This window comes from Ambystoma mexicanum, chromosome 13 (assembly GCF_040938575.1).
Source record: "Ambystoma mexicanum isolate Mex_15411 chromosome 13, UKY_AmexF1_1, whole genome shotgun sequence".
Classification (NCBI taxonomy): Eukaryota; Metazoa; Chordata; class Amphibia; order Caudata; family Ambystomatidae; genus Ambystoma; species Ambystoma mexicanum.
The window spans coordinates 543,325,451-543,344,608 of NC_090938.1; the positions used below are offsets into that span (position 1 = coordinate 543,325,451).

The 19,158-nt window shown below is 45.6% G+C and overlaps 1 protein-coding gene across 4 annotated transcripts in view; it reads right to left on the reverse strand.

Annotated features, from left to right (window-relative positions):
* GRN (granulin precursor) overlaps positions 1-19,158 on the reverse strand; it is a 906,558-nt gene that overhangs the window by 208,620 nt on the left and 678,780 nt on the right. For all 4 annotated transcript variants that reach the window (XM_069634286.1, XM_069634284.1, XM_069634287.1 and 1 more), the window contains exon 14: positions 1,206-1,445. In XM_069634286.1, coding sequence (XP_069490387.1) covers positions 1,206-1,445 — 240 coding nt within the window. The remainder of the gene's footprint in view (positions 1-1,205; positions 1,446-19,158) is intronic.

Genomic DNA, 19,158 nt, shown 5'->3' on the forward strand with positions numbered 1-19,158 from the left:
TTGTCAATGGCCTTGCCGAAGAGGTTCTTACCGTCAAACGCCATATAGCTCCTTAGCCTGAACATGCTGACTGATGTTTGTTGCCTTCAGGCGGAGCGTCCTCAATGGATCGCGACCTCCTCCCGGAGGGAGTTTGCTCCTCGGACCGGACAGTTCTGGGTGAGGCATGACTCTGTACGGAGGCAGTCACGGGCCTTGCTCGATTTGAGCCACGCTGCCAGCCTGCTGTAGCGATCCTTCTTGGTTTTCTGTGAGAAACCATGGCACACCTCGCATCCCTCATCGTGGTCCGAATGCAGACAACATAAACATTTAAGATGCCGATCTTACACGAATACGTTCCTTAATCCACACTTTGCGCAGAGTTTGAAGAGGCTCCTGCTACTCGGACAGGGTGCAAAGACCGGGCCTTTTCAAAACTTTGACAAACGATCTGACGGTGGATGAAGATCTTCGGCGGCAGTGGATACCTGCTGTTGGTAGCTGTTATTTGTCAAATACAATTAAGCAAAAATGTGTCAAAATAATTACATTTCGATTTAAAATTTGAAAATGCACGAACAAATTCAGTGCGCCAACGTGAGGACTCGCAACACTGAAGTGTGTGGTAAAAATCTGAAGATGGCTGCCATGGGTGGAGTTTAGATAGAGGGCGGTCATTGGATGGGGCAGTATGACTCAGAGGACCGGTATTGATTTAGAGGAGAAACATAGTTTAAGGTGAAACTTCTCTTTTACTGCGGATTCCCAGCTTTACGACGGGTAATATTCATGAGCATGTGAATCCATGCAGGATCCCATCATGGAGAAGTTTCTTCATGGGCAAATGGGGGATACCATGTCTCAGCCAAGAAAGCCATGCTAACTCCCCAGAGGCTGTCTCCTGCCATGTGATCCTCCCTCATATAGCCGCACCCTGGGTGAGGATCAGGTAGCAGCTGCCGTTCCCTGACCACATGAGAGGAGGTTATCGCCGGGAAATCTGACGACTCCATTGGATTCATCACACCCACATAACATTTGGTGATGGGGATGGGCGAGGGGGGGTGAACTGGGACAAACCAGCTGGTAGGACTCGGAGCAAACTACAAATCTTGGGGCAAATACTCCATTTTTAAGGCACTTCTACCCACCAGACAAGTGGAACTGCACTGAAATAAGACATTTGATCTCTTGGGTTTATTGAAATAAATCAGTTTACTCACATTCGGTAGGGGGCAGCATGCCCAACCACCTGAAGATGTTTTACAGCATGTATTGCCATCCTCACAGCTGGAAGTGTCATCACATTGCACATCTTTGCTGCGCTTTGCAGTCACTTCTACGATAGATGCTATCTTGGTGAGCCAGGGTATAGACTGTTCACCCTGGTCGCAGGTTTCCTTCTCTACATCACAGGTATAGCCATTGGGACAGCAATGTATATGGTCTGTACAGCACACAGCCTGAAAAAAGAAAGAACTAAATGAATACAAGTGCTGATATTACCTGCCCGAAAATCAGAGTCCTAGCCGGTCTCTCCTTTGGGAAGTCTTGGCACAGTATGGACATTGTAACATTTAAACAAGTAAGCATTTTGAAGAATTACTGGCCTGCAACTATAATTTATCAGCATTGTATCAGTCAGGGATGCATGCTTTAAATACTACCCACACCGACAGCTGGGAATCCCAAGCACAAATACAAACTAAAAGCTAGAAAAAAAGGCATGCACTCATTCTGTCCCATCAGATGAGGGAGAAGTTTGTGCGCTCTGCCTTTGAAGACCTTCAGATTCGTGCAGCACAAGTGCAACAATGATGCAGTGATGCAGGGGAGAAGGCAGCTTGTATTCAAGTAGAAGAGACCAAACCTGGACAACTAGAGTTCGAGGTAAAAGAGCCACATCTTCTCCAGCATTTGATCCTTTATATAGTTTGACATGCTTTACAGAGATTCAAAATACAGAAATTCGGGTAGGGAGGAAGAGGCTTCTACTATGTATCACCTCAAGGAAAAGGCACGTAAAGCATAACAAGTCCACTATTGTCGTTATTTAGGGCACATGCTACCTGAATATGCAACACATTATCCATATGCAAATCTGTCAGATGACTAGGAGAGACTCCCATGTGCATTGCAGTGGTAGCTGTGCAGCCCTTTGTACCATTAAGTGTAACAACGTTTCATCAGTACCATCCAGTTTGAAATGATAATCACAGCACACTAAAATAGCCGCAGCTAATGCAAGTAGTTGTCCAGCAGACTAAGAAATAGGATTAGTAGCAAGCATGACAGCCTGCATAACAAGTTGGTTGGGGCTGGTGGAACCAGACAATTCTTTTCAATAGTAGCGAGCGTGCAATTCATAGGGGAATCTGCCATCCTGGTACAGATTTGCAGTTATTACAAATGCAACAAATAGAGAAAGTCTAGACATTACTTCAGATTCCAACAGTCGAAACGTGTTTCATGCCTGAAACAAGACACTTTCAGGACTATTTAGTAAAAGGGGCTGGTGTCTCCAAGTCACAGAATGTCAAAAAGGCCGTCATGGGTGTTCAGAGAGGAGCCTGTGTGGCTCCAGCTCTCCAGGGGACCCCTTGAACTATGAAGTTACATTGGTTGATCAGTTTGCAAAAAAATAGCAAAAGCTAATGAACAGTTATCCAGCAAGTGATACCTGGCCTTGGTAGCAGAATGGTCCTTGCTGGACTGACTGAACGCCACCAACGCCCTGCCTAGCTTTCGGAATTACATCAGTTGATATGATATTTATAAGATGCTTAATACCCAGAGGTTTCGATGCGCAGATCCAGGGATCGAACCTGCGTTGCTCTGTGTAGTCTTAATTCCAAGGCGAGCACGTTGCCCCTGAGCTATCCTCCAAAGACAGTTAGCCTATGCAGTTTCAAAGGGCTCTTGAGTTTGGTGTGTGCAAAGTGTTCTCCTCTGGTTAGACGGCTTACTCAAAAATGCCTGCAGGCTAAAGATCTACTTCAGGTGGGACATTAGGAATTAATGTTGGGTGGGTTCTGAGAACTACCTCGACATTGAAGAATCGCATCCAGGGATCTTTAACTCAAAAGAGTTTGTACTAGCCCGCTCTTCGGTGATGCAATTGGGACCATGAAAGTGGTTTTCATCACATGCACAATGTCGGCCCTATATGGGTGATCTGGGTGAAAAATAAAACGAATCTAGTTGCTATTCTATGGAAAGTAGGAGTCTTCTAAATAATCCTGAGAAATGTTTCTCTAAAGTATGGCCGTCATCGCTTTTTTTTTTATAGTTGTCACATACAGCTTTAGTCATGACCGTTGCAATCCCAACCACATCAAATACAATTTCACAGGATAGCAACTGGTGTAGTCTGTTTATGATGGGACAATGCCATCACCTAATCCAGAATCATCTCCATTGCAGAGATATGCGCAATGCTGAGCTGGCATGAGTTAACACCAGACATTAATCAGAAGAACAGATTGCAGCTGCTCAAGAATCAAGCTAAGGGCATAGAAGCTGGGATATGGTGCAGGATCTTAGCCTATTCTCTGGCAAGGAGGGTGAGGTGGGTGGAGAGCCTGAGCGGATCCTGTAGAGATCAGAATTACTTCTCTAGAAGGAATAAGTCACTTACTTGTAACTCTGGTTCCACCAGCATTGGTATCCTTCATAGATAACCATGCGGTTTGAATATTCCTCATCGTCAGGCTGGGAATCCTTGGTAACGTTAAATTAGTTTACCTTAACATTTTTAAACTGCTTGTCACTAAAAGTCAATCTGGGCCATATTTCCTACAGCCAATTTAACTGGTCTCCCTTAGATCCACCAATGGAGGGCATCTTCAGATTTGGCAAACACACATGTCGTGGCAGTATGGGCCAAGAAGAACCATAAGAGGGGTCGGTGGGAGGGTTGCAGGTTGCATGTGAATTTTTGAAAGTTAGCAATACTGTTAATGTTGAAGGATATTTGTACTGCGCACTATTACCACCAGAGCGTCCCCTGGCGCTTTGGCGGCTCTGAAAAAGGGGAGGGGGTGAGTTAGTGGGGATAAGCTGGAAAAGTGCAAGAGAGCAGTGATGTGCTGTTGGCGGTCTCAGCCCGGTAACTCAGTTGGCTGGGCTTGGGGTGTTTTCCGGTCGGTAGTTGTGTGCTGTTGTGCGAGTCTATGTGTTTTGTTGTTGCAGTGTAGTGAAGTTTGTGCGGATTGTTGTGTTGTAGGCTTGTGGTGGTGGTTGGTTAGTTTGGAGAGGTGTATGCAGAGGGGTGAAATTGTTAGTGGATTGGTTAATTGGCATTGCTGTCTGGAAGCTTCCATATTCTCTCCAGGTGGGGTGCGCGAGCCTGTTGTGTCTCCGTCCAGATCCGGGACCGTCCGACATTCGCAGTCCTTTTCATACTTGGCGTCCACTCACATTCATAATCTTGCCCAAGTTTGGCCCCGGCCACCTACGTCAAACCTGTCTGTATGCGGGGCAGGCAGGCATTTGTGCATCCCTTCAAATCTGGCCCAGAGAGCATTCCCAATCCAGTCGGTGCGTGGTATCGGCAACCCAAGGCTACTCAGTCCATATGTGGCAGAGGTCGGCATTCATCATCTTATTCTGTTGCTCATACAGGCTACCGCTCCCAGCCCCTTTGAAACGTGGCACATGCCAACGCTTGCAATTACGTCCAGGGGAGGCACCTGCCATCTTTCACAACTTCATCCGGTCTACACAACTTCGTTCAAGTGTGGCAAGTGCAAACATTCACACAACTCTATTCAAGCTGGATACCTGCTGGGAATTATGGAGCGGGTGGGGTAGTTGGCTGGAGTAGGGTAGGGATGCCAATTCTGTCCTCGTGGGCGTCGCTTGTGTCCTATACAACATAACATCTCTTGTTGTAGTAGGAGTTTCCTGAAGTCGGTTCTAGATGTCAGTCTCATCCCAAATTCTGTCATGCTGTTCTTTGTGTTTCCCGTTTGATTGTTTAGCTTTTCAATTTGAATCTGTGATGTTGAAGAGCCAGGTCTTTAGTAGTTCTCTGAATTGTAGGTGGTCTTTGGTGTGTCGTATCTTTCGGGATGATGTTCCAGGTTTTTGCAGCTAAGTGGGTTAAGGAGGAGCCTCCAAGTTTTTACTTAAGATATGGTTTTTGTTCCAGGCGGATTTCGTTGCTTGATCTGAGGAGTCTCATTGGCTTGTAGATTGTTATTTTCTTTTGTAGTAATTCAGCTCCCTGTCTGCTGATTGCCCTGTGTGTTATGCACATTGTTTTGAAGGTGATGCAATGTTTGACTGGGAGCCAATGCAGAGTTTAGTGCTGGAGTGATGTGGTCTGTTCTGGATAGTTTGAGGAAGGGTCTGGTTGCTGTATTTTGGATCTGTTGTAGTATCTTCAGGAATTATAGTGGCATCCTGAGATAGAGGCTGTTTGCATAGTCGATTCATGACATGTGGGCGACAATTGTGAGCGTTTTGTGGGTGAAGGAGAGGAAAGGTAAGCTTCTTCTTGTCATGTGAAGGAGGAAGAAGCATTTCTTGATTATTGCATTTATTTGTGACTAAGGTTAGGTTGTTGTCCATCAGGACTCCGATTTTTTACTACCTTAGATGGTGTTGGTGTGGTTCCCATTTCTACTGGCCATGGAATGTAGGTGGTGGTCTACAAAAAACAAGAGATAATCATGATTTCCGTCTTTCCTGGGTTGATTTTCAAGTTGTTGGCGTTCATCCAGTTAAAGACTTATTTTAGAAACTCGATTGGGTTTGAGTGATCGGCTTGAGTGTCTCCGATTTTGCAGATGATTTGAGTGTCATCTCCATAGTTGTAGCATGTAATTTTGTATTTTTTGAAGATTCAGATTACTGGAGTCTGGTAGATGTTGAAGTACAGAGGTGTTAGTGAGGTGCCTTGTGGTACTCCACAGTTGTTAACTCGTAGGGTGGATTTGAAGTGTTTTATCCATACGGTTTCTGTTCGGTCTGCTAGGAATGATTTAATCGAGATTAGTGCCATGTCCGTAATGCCAATGTCTTCTAGTCTTTTGTTCAGGGTGTCATGGCTAACTGTCGAAGGCTGCGTAGAGGTCGAGGAGAATCAGGGCTGAGGTTGTGTTGGAGTCTGCATTTGTTTTTAGGCCGTCCCAGATGGATAGTGCGGTTCCTGTTCCTCTTACGGCTCTGAAACAGACTTGTGCTTGGTCTAGCAGTTGGTGTTTTTCTACATGTTCTTGGGTTAATTTGTATACGTAAGTTTCCAGGAGTTTTGCTGAGTAGGGAATGTTTGTAATTTGTCTTCTACGTCACCACTTGTATTTTTTTAAAGTGGTTTGATATATGCTGATTTGAAGGTTCTTGGTACAGTTTCTGTTGCTAGTGAGAGATTTAGGAGGTTTCTGTAGTATTCTGGTGGTGTTCCTTGTGCGAGGATTGATTTGTAGATGTCAGGGGGGCAGGGATCCATGGGTGATCCTGCTTTCTTGCCGTGTTTTACCAGCAAGACGAATGCCTCTGCTGATATTTCTGGAAGGTTTTGGAGTTTGTGCTGTGGCTCTGTGTTAGGTCCGGCTGATTGAATGTTATGGTTGGTTGGTCTGTTTTGTATGATTTGTCGGACGTCGTTGATTTTGTTCTTGAAGTGGTCTGCAAAGTTTCTCTGAGGCGGTTTGAGTGTTGTCGCAGTCGGGTGGGTTTCTCATTTCTTTAATGATGAACATTTCTTTTTGTGTGTTGGTGACATTGGCGATTGTCATCATAATGCCTTCTCCTCACTTTTTGCATTTCCTTCTTGTATGCACTATTTGTTTGTAGAACAGTATTTTCTTGTCTAGGTTGTATTCTTTCCTCCATTCCAGCTGCATCTTCTTGTTGTCCTTTTTCATGGTGCTTAGTAGTGGGGTGAACCATTTTGCCATTGCCCTTTTTTTGAGGGGGTGAATGGTTTTTCCGGGGCTATGTTTAGAATTGTATCAGCAATCCATTTGTGCAGTAGCACAGCTTTCCCGTCTAGGTCAGCCAGCTCCATTTCTGTAATTGAGGTTTTGGTTATCTCCAGTTCGAATAGGTTGCTTGCTTTGACTGTTTTCCAGTTTCTTTTTGTGGTCCTTGTGAGTTTGGGGGGCTGGATGCGGACTGGAGTTGGTAGTCTGATCACAAATGGGATGAGATGGTCGCTCCATAGTATTTGTATGGCTGGTGCCGTGGTGATGAGTTTTGCCGTGGTGATGAGTTTTACCGTGGCGAAGATTGCATCGAGGGTGTGCCCTGCCGATTGTGTTGCCCCTTTGACCAGCTGTTGTAGTTTCATGGTTGAAAGTGGTCCAATCAGTGAGTTTTGGGAGTTGGTGTGTCTTTCTTCAAACCAGATGTTGAAGTCCCCCAGGATAATTAGATGTTCGTGCTCGATGGCTATGTTGGTGATGGCTTCTATGAAGTTATCGACGAAGGTTGCATCGTATGCCGGTGGCCTGTACACCAGGATGAATGTGATGTTGGTTTTTGAATTTGCTGCTAGGTGTATGACCATGGTTTCAGAGTTGATGTTGAGGTTTGTTTTTATTTTCAGGTGTCCTTCGAATGCTATTGCGAGGCCTCCTCTTTTTTTTATTTTTCCTGTTTACTTGAAGGCATTTGAAGTTGGTTGGGAGGTAGCTTTGGAGTGTGATTTTGTAGTCGTCGTTCAGCCATGTTTCCATGATGAATAGGAGGTCAATGCCGTTGCCATAGAGACAGTGAAAGATCTGGAATGTTTTGACATGGATCTTGCATTTATTATGTTGCACTGGAGTTTAAAGGTAGTTTGGTTTGGGTTGTCTTCTGATCGGTGTCAAGGTTTCCTTCCAGGTCGATCTCTGGTTCGATCTCTGGTTGAGGTATTGGTACCGGTGGGTCTGTGTTGTCGAAAAGTTCTTCGAGGTTCAGTCTTGAGTTTTTGTTTTCATCAAGTTACTCTTCAAAAAGTTGTGATCCGCGAGTGGAAGTTCCTCTTGTTTTGGTGATGTAATGTGTTATTGCGTCGATTATGTTTTTGTTATTTCTAGCGTTGTCCTTTCTTCTGCATGGTTGCGTTTGGTTGTCTGCTGTTGATTTGCGCGTTGGGTTGGTTCGTCATGGTGACAGGTTGTTCGCAAGGGGAGTTTAGTAGAGTGATTTCCCTCTTCTCTCTACATTGATTTGTTGTCATTCCCGTCTGTGGGAATTTGTTCAGAGTCTTCGGAGGTGTTCAGGTGTGTTTGTTCTTTCTGCTCTTTCTTTCCCTCAGTCCAGGTAGTTTGCAGAGCATTTTGAGCTTGAGAGTTTTGGTATTTATTTGGTTTGTTGATACCAAGTTGATTTTTGCTTTTGTCCGGCTGTCTTGTGGTGTAGTACTGGGTGTAGGGTGGTGTCCTCTACAAGTCTGTGCTTTGTCTGTAGATGGTCTTGTCAGCTGGTATTACTGGCTTGTTCAGTCGCTGTCTTGGGTAAGGTGGGGCGGTTTGTTGGGTATTTTCGGTGGCTGTTCTTAATGTGCGTCTCCGTGGACGAGGTTCACTGCAGTGAGCCGACTATGTGTATAAGGAAGGATATAGTTAGTAACTACAGAATTGTCCTAATGGGTGCAACTGACAGTCAACGTGTCATCTTATGAGGTGCGAGCCCCTAATCACAGTATCACTCCACAATAATCAGCCAGCGATTCCCGTCTCACTCCACAGTGATGCTCTCTAGATGTGAATTGGTCCGTCACATAGGAGTATCCTGTATAGTGGGAGCGGCCTGAAATCAACAATGCAATTTGAAATAGGGCACAGCTAGATTTGAGAGTCCTGTATAGTGGGAGAGAGGCCGACCCCAACAATGCAATTTGTGTACAAGACCGGAAACAGTAACGCAACAATACAATCTGTGTACAAGGCTAAAACACAGCTACCTTTGAGAGTCCTGCACAGTGGGAGAGAGGCCGACCCCAACAATGCAATTTGTGTACAAGACTGGAAACAGTAACCTAACAATGCAATTTGTGTACAAGGCTAAAACACAGCTACCTTTGAGAGTCCTGCACAGTGGGAGAGAGGCCGACCCCAACAATGCAATTTGTGTACAAGACTGGAAACAGTAACCTAACAATGCAATTTGTTTACAAGGCTAACACAGCTAGCTTTGAGAGTCCTGTATAGTGGGAGAGGCCCACACCCAGCAACGCAATTTGTGTACAAGACTAGAAAGGGCAAACCAAAAATGCAATTGTGTACGGCTGTTGCCAAGATGGGGGTGTATTTTTAACAGGCACATTTAAAGGTTTGCTGGAGATGAGTTTTATACAGACAATCCACATCCGATATGGACTTCGTTAAAAGTGAGTGGTGAATTGATAAAATGTGAGGCAAATTGTGCATTTTAAAGAATATTTATTTAGTAACACTGGTCAGAACTACTAGCCACATGGTGAAGTATCTTAAACTGGCCCGCATGGGCAAAAAGAGTGCCCATCTTGTCCAAATAAACAGGTCCACACTAGACTTTTGTGTTTTTGGTTCGGGAATTGCCCTATAGGCCAGTCCGAACCTCCAGAAGATCTGCTGGCTGGTACAGGACTGGGGTGGTACTGGGTCCACCATCCCTCACACCCAAGTGCGGCATGAGGGCTATTCACTAATGTGCCATAACAAGCCCCACCTTCCATTTGCCTCAGAGTTAGAAGCACATAAAGAAGTTACAGTGGGAGACAGCTCTGACTGTATTGGTCGATTTCATTTTCCAAGAGCTGTATGTTTTCAGCCTCTGTATGTTGGCAATCGTGTGCCGAGATGCAAGAATGGGGTTGGGGGGCGGGAGGGTGGGTGGTCTGTAGGCTTGGGTTTGTATATTTGCAGCCCCGTGTGTTCTGAGATGGAGAATCGTGGTGGGGAGAAGGGGGTCTGTATGTTGAAGTCTGCATGAATACAGCCTTGTGTGTGCCGAGATAGCAGTTTAACCATTCGGTTATCTTCCCGTGCGTACCCTCATGTAAGTTTTGTAATATTCAGACATAGCATCCAGAAGTTTGCTTGTGATGAAAAGCAAGTTGCACTTTTCAAGTAGTAACATTCACTTTGCCCATTTTAAAAGGAGGACATGCTGGAAATATTACTATTAGACTGGTGCTGTATAAATAAATTGATTGTTATCCTAATAAGCACCAGAGTCTGATGGCCAAGCATGGCCCATGGAGCAGCCCACTCTTTCGCGAAAACCATGGCTTCAGATGCGGTTAGAATTATTGATCTAACTACTTCTTTCTTGGTCAAATAAAACGGTTTATTGTGCAAAGGTTTTGCGTGACTGCAAATCTAAGATGGATAGGTTTCTGAGGCCCCCTGCATCCCTTGACGTGGGCTCTTGGAAATGAGTTTGTGTATATAAACTGCTTGTTGCTCTGTTCCTAATTATAGCAAGCCCTGGATTTGCTCTGATGTGGCTCTTTCTGCACTGAAAGCAAATTGGTAAATGATACTTTATTTTCTTTCCATCGCCCACCTCTTATTCCTCTTTGATTGGCATGGAGCCTGTCAGCACGTACCTGTCTGGATGTTTTTCCCTCTTTAGCCGCAGGCAGTGAGTGGGTCCAAAGAGGGGTACTCACCCACACTGTAAAGAACACCACTTGAGGATTCCTTCATGGCTGCTCAAACGTGCCTCTATTATTAAACACCTACATGTGGGCACTGTTACCAAGATCACACAAGCTTCCAACAGTGTAGGTTTCTACATTTTGCGCTCTGGGTCAAAGTTCATTTCAAAAGTGGGATTTGTACGGCGCACCTCTGCCACTTAGAAATTGCAAATGGCTACTGTAGTAGGGCCAGGCAATCCTTGCATTCACCACCTCAATCTATTACATAGCATGAAAAGGTATGCCACACAGGCTATATTCTTTTTCTGATCTTGTCCTTTTGTTGCTTCTAGGCCGTCTAAAAAGTAGGATTTTTATGTACTCTAGGCTTGGACCGTCGTAGTGGGAGCATAACAGTGGAGTTCCTATCTTGCCCGAAGTACCATTTAACCTGCCCTTCATTGTTGGTACTCCATCACTGTGCAGAGGCCACGGTGTGCATTGCATCACTGTTTGTGCACCAAAGATGTCCTTGCCAAAGTCCAGTGCCGTTAAAAAGAAAAATTGACCTGGAGCACCCTCAGTTTAAGGATGAGCTGCCTGATGTTTTTTTATTTAGTCCAAACCCAATATGTACTTGGTAGGGCGTATTCTCAGAAATGTGCTAATTTTTCTCTACCTTAGAGACTGCCAGCTCTTTTGCTGGACTCTAGGACTTTAATTTTTTGCAAGGAGTGAGACCCTTAGTATCTCCTTTGTCTATCTTCTCATGTAACAATTTTATGCAACACTTTCCTCGATGAATGGCTGGTGCCAGTGGTTTACCTTTAACTACTGTGGTGGCATTTACCGTAAGCTTCGTTCACAGCAGCAGTAAAGCACCAAAGGGTGCCATGTGTGTCAAAATGGCCCTGGTTTTCTTTTTTTCACGATTTCTATGCGGAGAGGTCCTTCTTGAGATTTACTCTGCGCGCCAAACCAGGGTTGGTCCCCTTGTTCTTTTTGCCTTTGGCGGGATTCACAAGTGAAGCCCTTCTCTGGCTCCAGTGTGGCTGGCGGGAGCAGGAAGCAAGGGAGGTGCCCGAAACTCATGTGCTTAGTCTCCTAGGAGACAAGAAAGCACTCTTAGGTGATTGGCCGGCTGGCTGTCCGGCAAGGACAGCCACCCTAGTGGGTGACTGACAGCTAGGCTGGAATGAATGGGAGAAACCTGCATAAAAGGCAAGGCTTTTTGGCTTGAAAGGCAGAGTCGACCACTGGACAAAGGAATCCCAAGAAGAACTTGAAGAGGACGCCTGCTACAACTCCTGGACTGTTGGTTTGCCTGGTGAAGCCCTGCTCCTGTGCTGAAGCTCCCAATTCATCTCGACTAGAGAAACCCAGCAAGGACGACTTCTCCCCTTGAGTTGGTGGGACCAATCGACTCCAAAGTAAGCCACCTGGACATCCTCTCGGAGCGGGTTTCAATTCCACTGCAGTTGCTGCTGGAACCAAATATCCAGTGAGATAAACACCATATTGTGTGCGTTGCTTTTAAGCTGGCCAAGAGCTCCAGGAAGATCCTCTGAACTCCCAGGAAGCAGGACTGACGAGCCTGAGCCACCTCAAAGTGCTGGACCCCCAGATGCAAAGAAAGTCCATATCGACAGCCAGGAACCACAGTGTTGCTATTTGCGGTAGACGCGAGGAGCTGAAACACCGAAGTGCCACTTGGTTGACGATTACGGTCTGTGACTGTCCCATTGCAGTGTAGGAATCCCCAGACGACCTCTATCTTGTCCCCACGACTGAGGCCCAGGAACACTAGGATCTGCAGAGCTGCACAGGAACAGAAGCTATCTGCTGCACTTTTCTTCAAACTAAGAACTTTCCTCTTGTCGTGTAACTGCACTTGCTCTCTGTTGGTGAAACTTGTTGCTCTGTAGAGTTGCTGGTAGATTCTTTACTTCACAAGCCTAAACAGCGTGTAGCCCTGCTTTGAATTATTTTTTTCTACAAAGACGTCTAAAACATTGTGCAAGACTTTTACTTATCTGCAAGAAGTGTTTCAGCTCACCTAGACTTTTACCCAAATAACTTTGGCCGAGCCTGGGTCCCTGAATGACTCTTCTTCCCTCTTGACATTGTGTTTGGTCTTCCTTCCAGGAAGGGGTTAACCAACTTTGCATTGGGGGTTACCAAAAGTACTTACCTGCTTCATAATATTTGTGTGATCCTTGTTCTTTTCTAATAACCCTTTTCCTTTGACTCACTCCTGAGTCTGATCCTAAACGCAAACAGTGGTAGATTAATGTCCAGAGTGTCCTAGTTACTAAGTGTCTGTGTGCCATCCCAAAAGGGTACTTGCTGATTTAGAAATATTAAGAGTATTTGTGTGTTACTATTACATTGCCCTCTTCTGAAGGCTTACTCAGACTTAAATAAATGTATAATTGTTTAATCAAAAAATCTGGTGTTTATGAGTATTTGAATACTTGTCACTGTGAATCTCTAACTCCCCTACAGCTTACATTGATGCCTCTTGAGATAAGCCTGGTTGCTCAACACGCTACCAACCTGTGTAGTATAGACTTATATCAAAGGTTGTGTTCCTATTGCAAGGTGGTCAGGGTTGTTGTAGTGCACCCAAATGGTACTGCATACGATCTTGCCTAACAGCAACGACCGAGTAGGCTACTAGCGAGGGCCGTGAGATCATAAGCCTAGAGGTTGAATCCCATCAATGAAAACTGATCAAGGTGAGGAAAAATGTACAGACTTCCGAGATACTTCAGGAATTTTATAAATTTTACAGTCAACTGTATTCCTCTCAGACGCAGGTTTATAAATCAGTAGGATAAATACCTCGATTTAACGGCACTGTACTGGTGCATGGATGAGGAGAGGGAATGGTTGTGCCGCCCTATGTCCGTGTCAGAAATAAGGTCAGCCATTAAATATTTTGCAGAGAAACTAGCCGCCCACTTGCTGCAAACATACCAGCGCAGCTTGAAAGACAGACCGCTGTGATTCAATGAAGGAGGTGGTGGTACTGTTGAAACCCTGACAAGCCAGCGGACGAATGCTCCTCCTACCGCCCCATATCCCTCATTAATGTGGATAATACAATCCTGGCCAAAATACTGGCGTCTGGGTTTGCTCCATTGATGAATAAGTCGGTGAAGGCAGATCAATCAGGTTTTATCCCCTGGTGCTCCACTTCCCACGGCCTACATAGAATGTTTGGGTTATTGTCTGCGGTGAGACAGGAGGACCAGGTGGTCGCTGCACTGCTGGACACGACTAAAGCGTTTGATTCAGTGGCGTGGACGTTTCTGTTCGCAGCCTTACGTAGGATATTAGGTGACTAATTTATATCCCTGGTCTTGCTGCTATGCACACTGCCCAATGCCAGGGTCAGAGTGAATGGGCATCTTACCCCTGTCAATGTTGGAGAGGGGTACAAGACAGGGATGCCCATGACCCCATTGCCATTTGCCCTGGCAATTGAACCGCTGGCTGTATGGATTAGGGACTGTCACTTGCAGAGTTATACAGCTTTAGGACCACAGGATGGTCGGGTCCCTCTATGCGGACAATATTGTGCTCTTTGTCATGGATCCGGTCTACAATCTAGATCTGATAATGCAGGACAAATTCAGATTCTGAGACTTTTCAGGGTTAAGGATCAACGCTACAAAATCGGTCATCTCCCCTTTGACAAATAACATTGTACACTTTGCTGATGGCCTGGGGTTTCAATGGCAGGGGGAACTCACCCGCTACCTGGAGATAAATATCACTCGTGACCCAGCAGGTTTATACAGATATAACTATTACAGGGTGCTTGAACATGCTATACTGTCAATGGATAGATGGATGGGATTACTGCTTAACCTTTATGGTAGGATATCCCTAGTCAAAATGGTGCTTTTGCCCCATTTTTTGTATGTGTTTAACATCCCCTTGATGCTGCCCAGCGATTACTTTCAGGACCTACGATCTGCAATACTGCGATTTATATGGGCTGTGAAACAAGCTAGTCTTGTGGGAGAAGCTGATTGCACCGCTGAGCGAGGGGGTTGGTGGGTGATGTTGCCTGACTTTGAGACTTAGTAAGATGTTGCTCAGGCGGGGTGCCTCCTAAAATTGGTAGGGGACCCAGTCTGATAAAAGGCAAGTCGAAATAGAGAGGGCACTGGCGGCTCTATATCTCCTGCAGTCAGTGATTCCGACAGCCCCAGGAACAGTATCTAGAACAAAGAATATGGTAGCGTTGACCTGCAAGTCATAGGCCCGGATAGAGCATAAATCCAGAGGGGAAGTCTTCTACTCCCTGGAAATCCCAGTTATTCACATCCCGGATATCCCATTGACTGGCGAGAGGTGCTATGTGACTTCACGAGACTGGGGGTGACTTGCTCCCACAACCTTTTCCCTGAGGGTCAATTTCTAACTCGGGGGGGGGGGGGGGGGGATGCGGAAACAAAGGGGAGCACACACCTCTGGATGTATTACTGTACTGCAGACTAAGGATTTCCCTGAAACCGGTGTTCCTGTCCTTCCCCCAAAGAGTCAGAAATTCAGATAATCGATAGCATGCTTAACAACCAAGGGGGGTAGGACAGTTTCAATCATGTACAGAATGTGCCACAGGGACAAAAAAACTGGTAAATCACCTCAGGAGAAATGGGCGGTTTCACTGGGGTGTATGATACCAGAGCAAACAAGGAAATATTGCTGTGGTGAGACGAAACAAGTGGTACTCAATGCTAGTTTTAAACAGATTCATTTAAAATACCTACATCAATATTATTACACCCCAGCCTCACTGCATAGATTCTGCCCGGAATCACTGACCTGAGGGAGATGTGGTGCCGCACTGACAGACTTCCTGCATCTGGCATGGAGCTGCCCGGTGGTCTTTTCCTACTGGGAGGGGATTTTTGAGACACTGAGTAACCTAGTGGGAGAGGGTGGAACAGGAGCTGATGACAGCGCTACTGGCTTACACCAAACATATTCCTAGGAGTACAAGGCAGTTGGTGGGGCTGCTTCTGCTGTTAGCCAAGAGAAGGGTGGCAATGGTGTGGGGTAGGAGCAAATTCCCCAGACTGGAAAAATGGTGAGCAGATGTCCTATACTGCAATGATACTGAAATCCAATTCGTCAGACTTCTATAACCTCCAGGCTGCATCCAGAGATATGGGGCCTGTATATCCAGTACCTGGTTGCCCATCCCGCAGCTCCTTGAAGAAGTAATGGGCCATGTCCCCAGAACCACTAAGATCTGAGAGCACACATTCTTGTATGATCTTCTTATTGCAAGAGGGGATGTCTCCTCAGCATTCTCAGGTGTTGATTCTCCAGCCCCTCTGACACACAGGAGAAACTGTAAAATACTGTATGTTGCATTGTGCCACAGATTCTCTTCTCAGATTATGAACCAGATTTGTCGAGCTGCTTTATTGTTATGTTCTCTTAGATTGAATATATACCGGCGTGCGAGCGCTGTGTTTTTAAAATGTTACAAAGAAGATAAAAAAAAAAGAAGAGCAAATGCTTTATTCAGAGAATTTCTACTACAGAAGAAGAGACCTGACCGGGTCAGTTGGGAGTTGGTGAGGCTCCCTCTATCCCCGTCATAAACCATCTCAAAATGCAGCAAGGAGAGTAGTCGGGTGAAGCCTGCACCTTGAAAGTTTGGCGGTAAAAGGAAGCTAAATCTATTCTACTTTGACAGCAACAGAAGTGTTTCCCGCTAACAGACTTCAGAGTTGGTAAGAGTCTGACCCCTCTGTAGAGTAACTCCAATTTTCTTCGTCGAAGTGGGCAATGGTGCCAGATTAAGCTTACCTCTCCTGTGTTGCTCTTTTTTTTCAGGTCTTGGTTCGAAAGACGGCTCACAGGCTAACACAAAGTGAATAGTGTGACGAGTAATGGCCGTGTCATACTATCATTTATGCAGTGCTCCACCCCTCCCCACCCCAAATATAACAAATGCAGAGACGGGTCTGTTAGGGAGAATTCTCATAAATGTGCTTTCCCTTTATTTTAGAGACCCCCGGCAACTTTGCTGGATTTTGAGGACTTGATTTATTTTACCTGGAGAGTGTGAGCCTTTTCTTCCCCCACTCTCTCGTGTATTTTGATGTGTGCTTTACTCTTGTGTTCTTTGATTGTGGAGTTTTAGACAACTCCATAGGCATCTTTTCATTTGTGTCACACAGCACCCTCAGTGCAGTGACACAGGGAAGCCTGTTAGGCTATGCCAAGGTTTAAATATCTTCTCTGGGATAAACTGTTTCCCAGAGAAAGTAAAGGTAAATTGACTTTACTAGTCTTTCCAAATTCCTAGACCCATCACACACTATTTTACAACAGAGTGCTGGAGGGGTTACTTAGTATCCACCCCTCCTCCCCATGTCTAGAAACTCATGTAGCAGTGTCAAATGCTACCCCTTACTCTCGAAATGGCTAGTGGCAGTGGTTTTACAACAAACTACCATGATATTTCCCAACCGCGAACACTGAACCATGTTTTTCAAGATGTTGTCTGTGTTCCCTTTGTTTAAACCAGTCCCGGTTTTCTTTTTTCGCCATTTCTTTTTGGAAAGGTCCTTCCAGAGTTTGTCTCTGAGTGCCAAACCAGGTTTGGTCCCTTTGTTCCTACACCTTTGGCGGGCTTCAGGACTGAAGACCGCCTCTGGTGCCCGAGTGTCTGGGGTGAGGAGGAAGTGAGGGAGGTGCCCGAAACTCCATGTGCTTAGTCTCCTAGGAGACCCAAATGCACTCTAGCGTGAGTGGCTGGCTGACTGTCCGGCAAGGACAGCAACCCTGCTGGGTGAGTGGCAGCTGGGCTGGAATGAATGGGAGGAAACTGGATAAAAGGCGAGTCTCTTGGCTTGGAAGGCAGAGTCGACAACTGGAATGAAGAACCGAAGACGAGCTGGAAGAGGACGGCTGCTGCAACTCCTGGACCCTTGGTTTGCCCGGTGAAGCCCTGCTGCAGGTCCGAATCGCCAAGTTCATCTCGACAGAGAAGCCCTTCAAGGACGGCTTCTCCCTTTGAGTTGGTGGGACCAATAAACTCGTAAGCCACTGGATACCATTCTCGGAGCTGGTTGTATTTTCCTCAGAGTGCTGCAGGAAACCAAATAGCCAGGGAGAAGGACATCAGTTTGTGTGCTTGACTACAGCTACCGGAATTGAAGATTTGCCTTTGCCAGCTTTTTGACCAGTCCCAGTGCAGGAGTTCCCCGACGTCCTCCCTCTTGTCCCCATGACTGGCTCAGGAACAGCGAGATCTACAGGAACTGCCAGGAACAGACATCTTCAGCTGCATGTTTTTCTTCATTGTAAGGTACTGTGAAAACCCGACCGAGAGAACTTGCCTCTCACTGCGAAAGTGCTTGAAACTTTGGTAACTTGCAGGCCTAATCAGCTTGTGACCCAACATATGAATCTTTCTTTTACAAACTAATACTGAGAAAGTTGGCAAATACTTTTCCGTTTAACTTCCAGAACTGCTTTATCCTATATGAGACTTTAGCCCATTGCCTTTGGCCCACCATATTTCTTTGAATTGACTCTTCTGGGGAACTCATACTATTTGCACTGTTTAAGAGTAACTGTAATATCAGTTTTATTAACTTATGCCTTTTTGCTCCCACTTCAAATGCTCCGAATGCCATTTTGCTCTTCCTTCAAAGTAGTTTAAATGCCTCAGAACCTGATAGTGTGAAGTATTGAAGCATATTTTCGTGTGATATAGATTGCCTCCTTCTAGTGAATGTTTTATAACTGACTGAAATAAATTAATAAGTGTTTTACCAAGAAACCTTGAGTATAAGAGTCTATTTGAATACTTGTAATTATATACATCTGTGTAACATCCTTACAGCTCACATTCCCTCTTGGGGTAAGGCTGGCTGCTCACCGACGCAACCACAAAATAGTACAGACTTATACTAAAGGTTGGTTTTGCTTACACCTATAGTCCTAGTTGTGCGTAGTGGTCCCAAATGGTACTGCATACAAACTTTGCCTAACAGGGTCCCACAGGATATGGATATTGTGAAGTAGCAGCAGAGAAGAGACATTATCAGTTGTTTGGGGGCCTTTTCTCCCGAGTAGGAGATCAAAATTCAGTTTCCAAGCCTAAGCCCACCTTAAAAACAAACTAGGCAAAATTATGGATTTCTGCACACCCAGAATATGAACGTGGAGAAACCATCTACTCCTAAAGAGGGTGTATCTAACGCCCTGCCCTATATGTGGACTTATCCGACTCCATAGTCCTGGAGGCCTTGTTCCTGAAATGTGAGTGTATCCTTTGACATTGGAAACCGGGGCACCTTGCAGGGAAGAACTAAATCGCTGAGCGGTCCAAACAAAAAGGCCACAAACCTCGACTTTGAAGAAATTATAAGTTACTCACCGTAGTGACTAATGTACTCTTAGTCCCCTTTCCTCCATACTGCATGGTCGTCCCTTCCAAGGGACAGGAGACAATCTTTTTCACCAGAAAAACCTTCTTCCCCTTCAAGTTTAGTGCCACGCTGGGGTGTGGCACTGGGAGCATGCACTGCCCTGACTCTGCCCTCCAGCACCACACCCGAGTCCCCATTGACGTA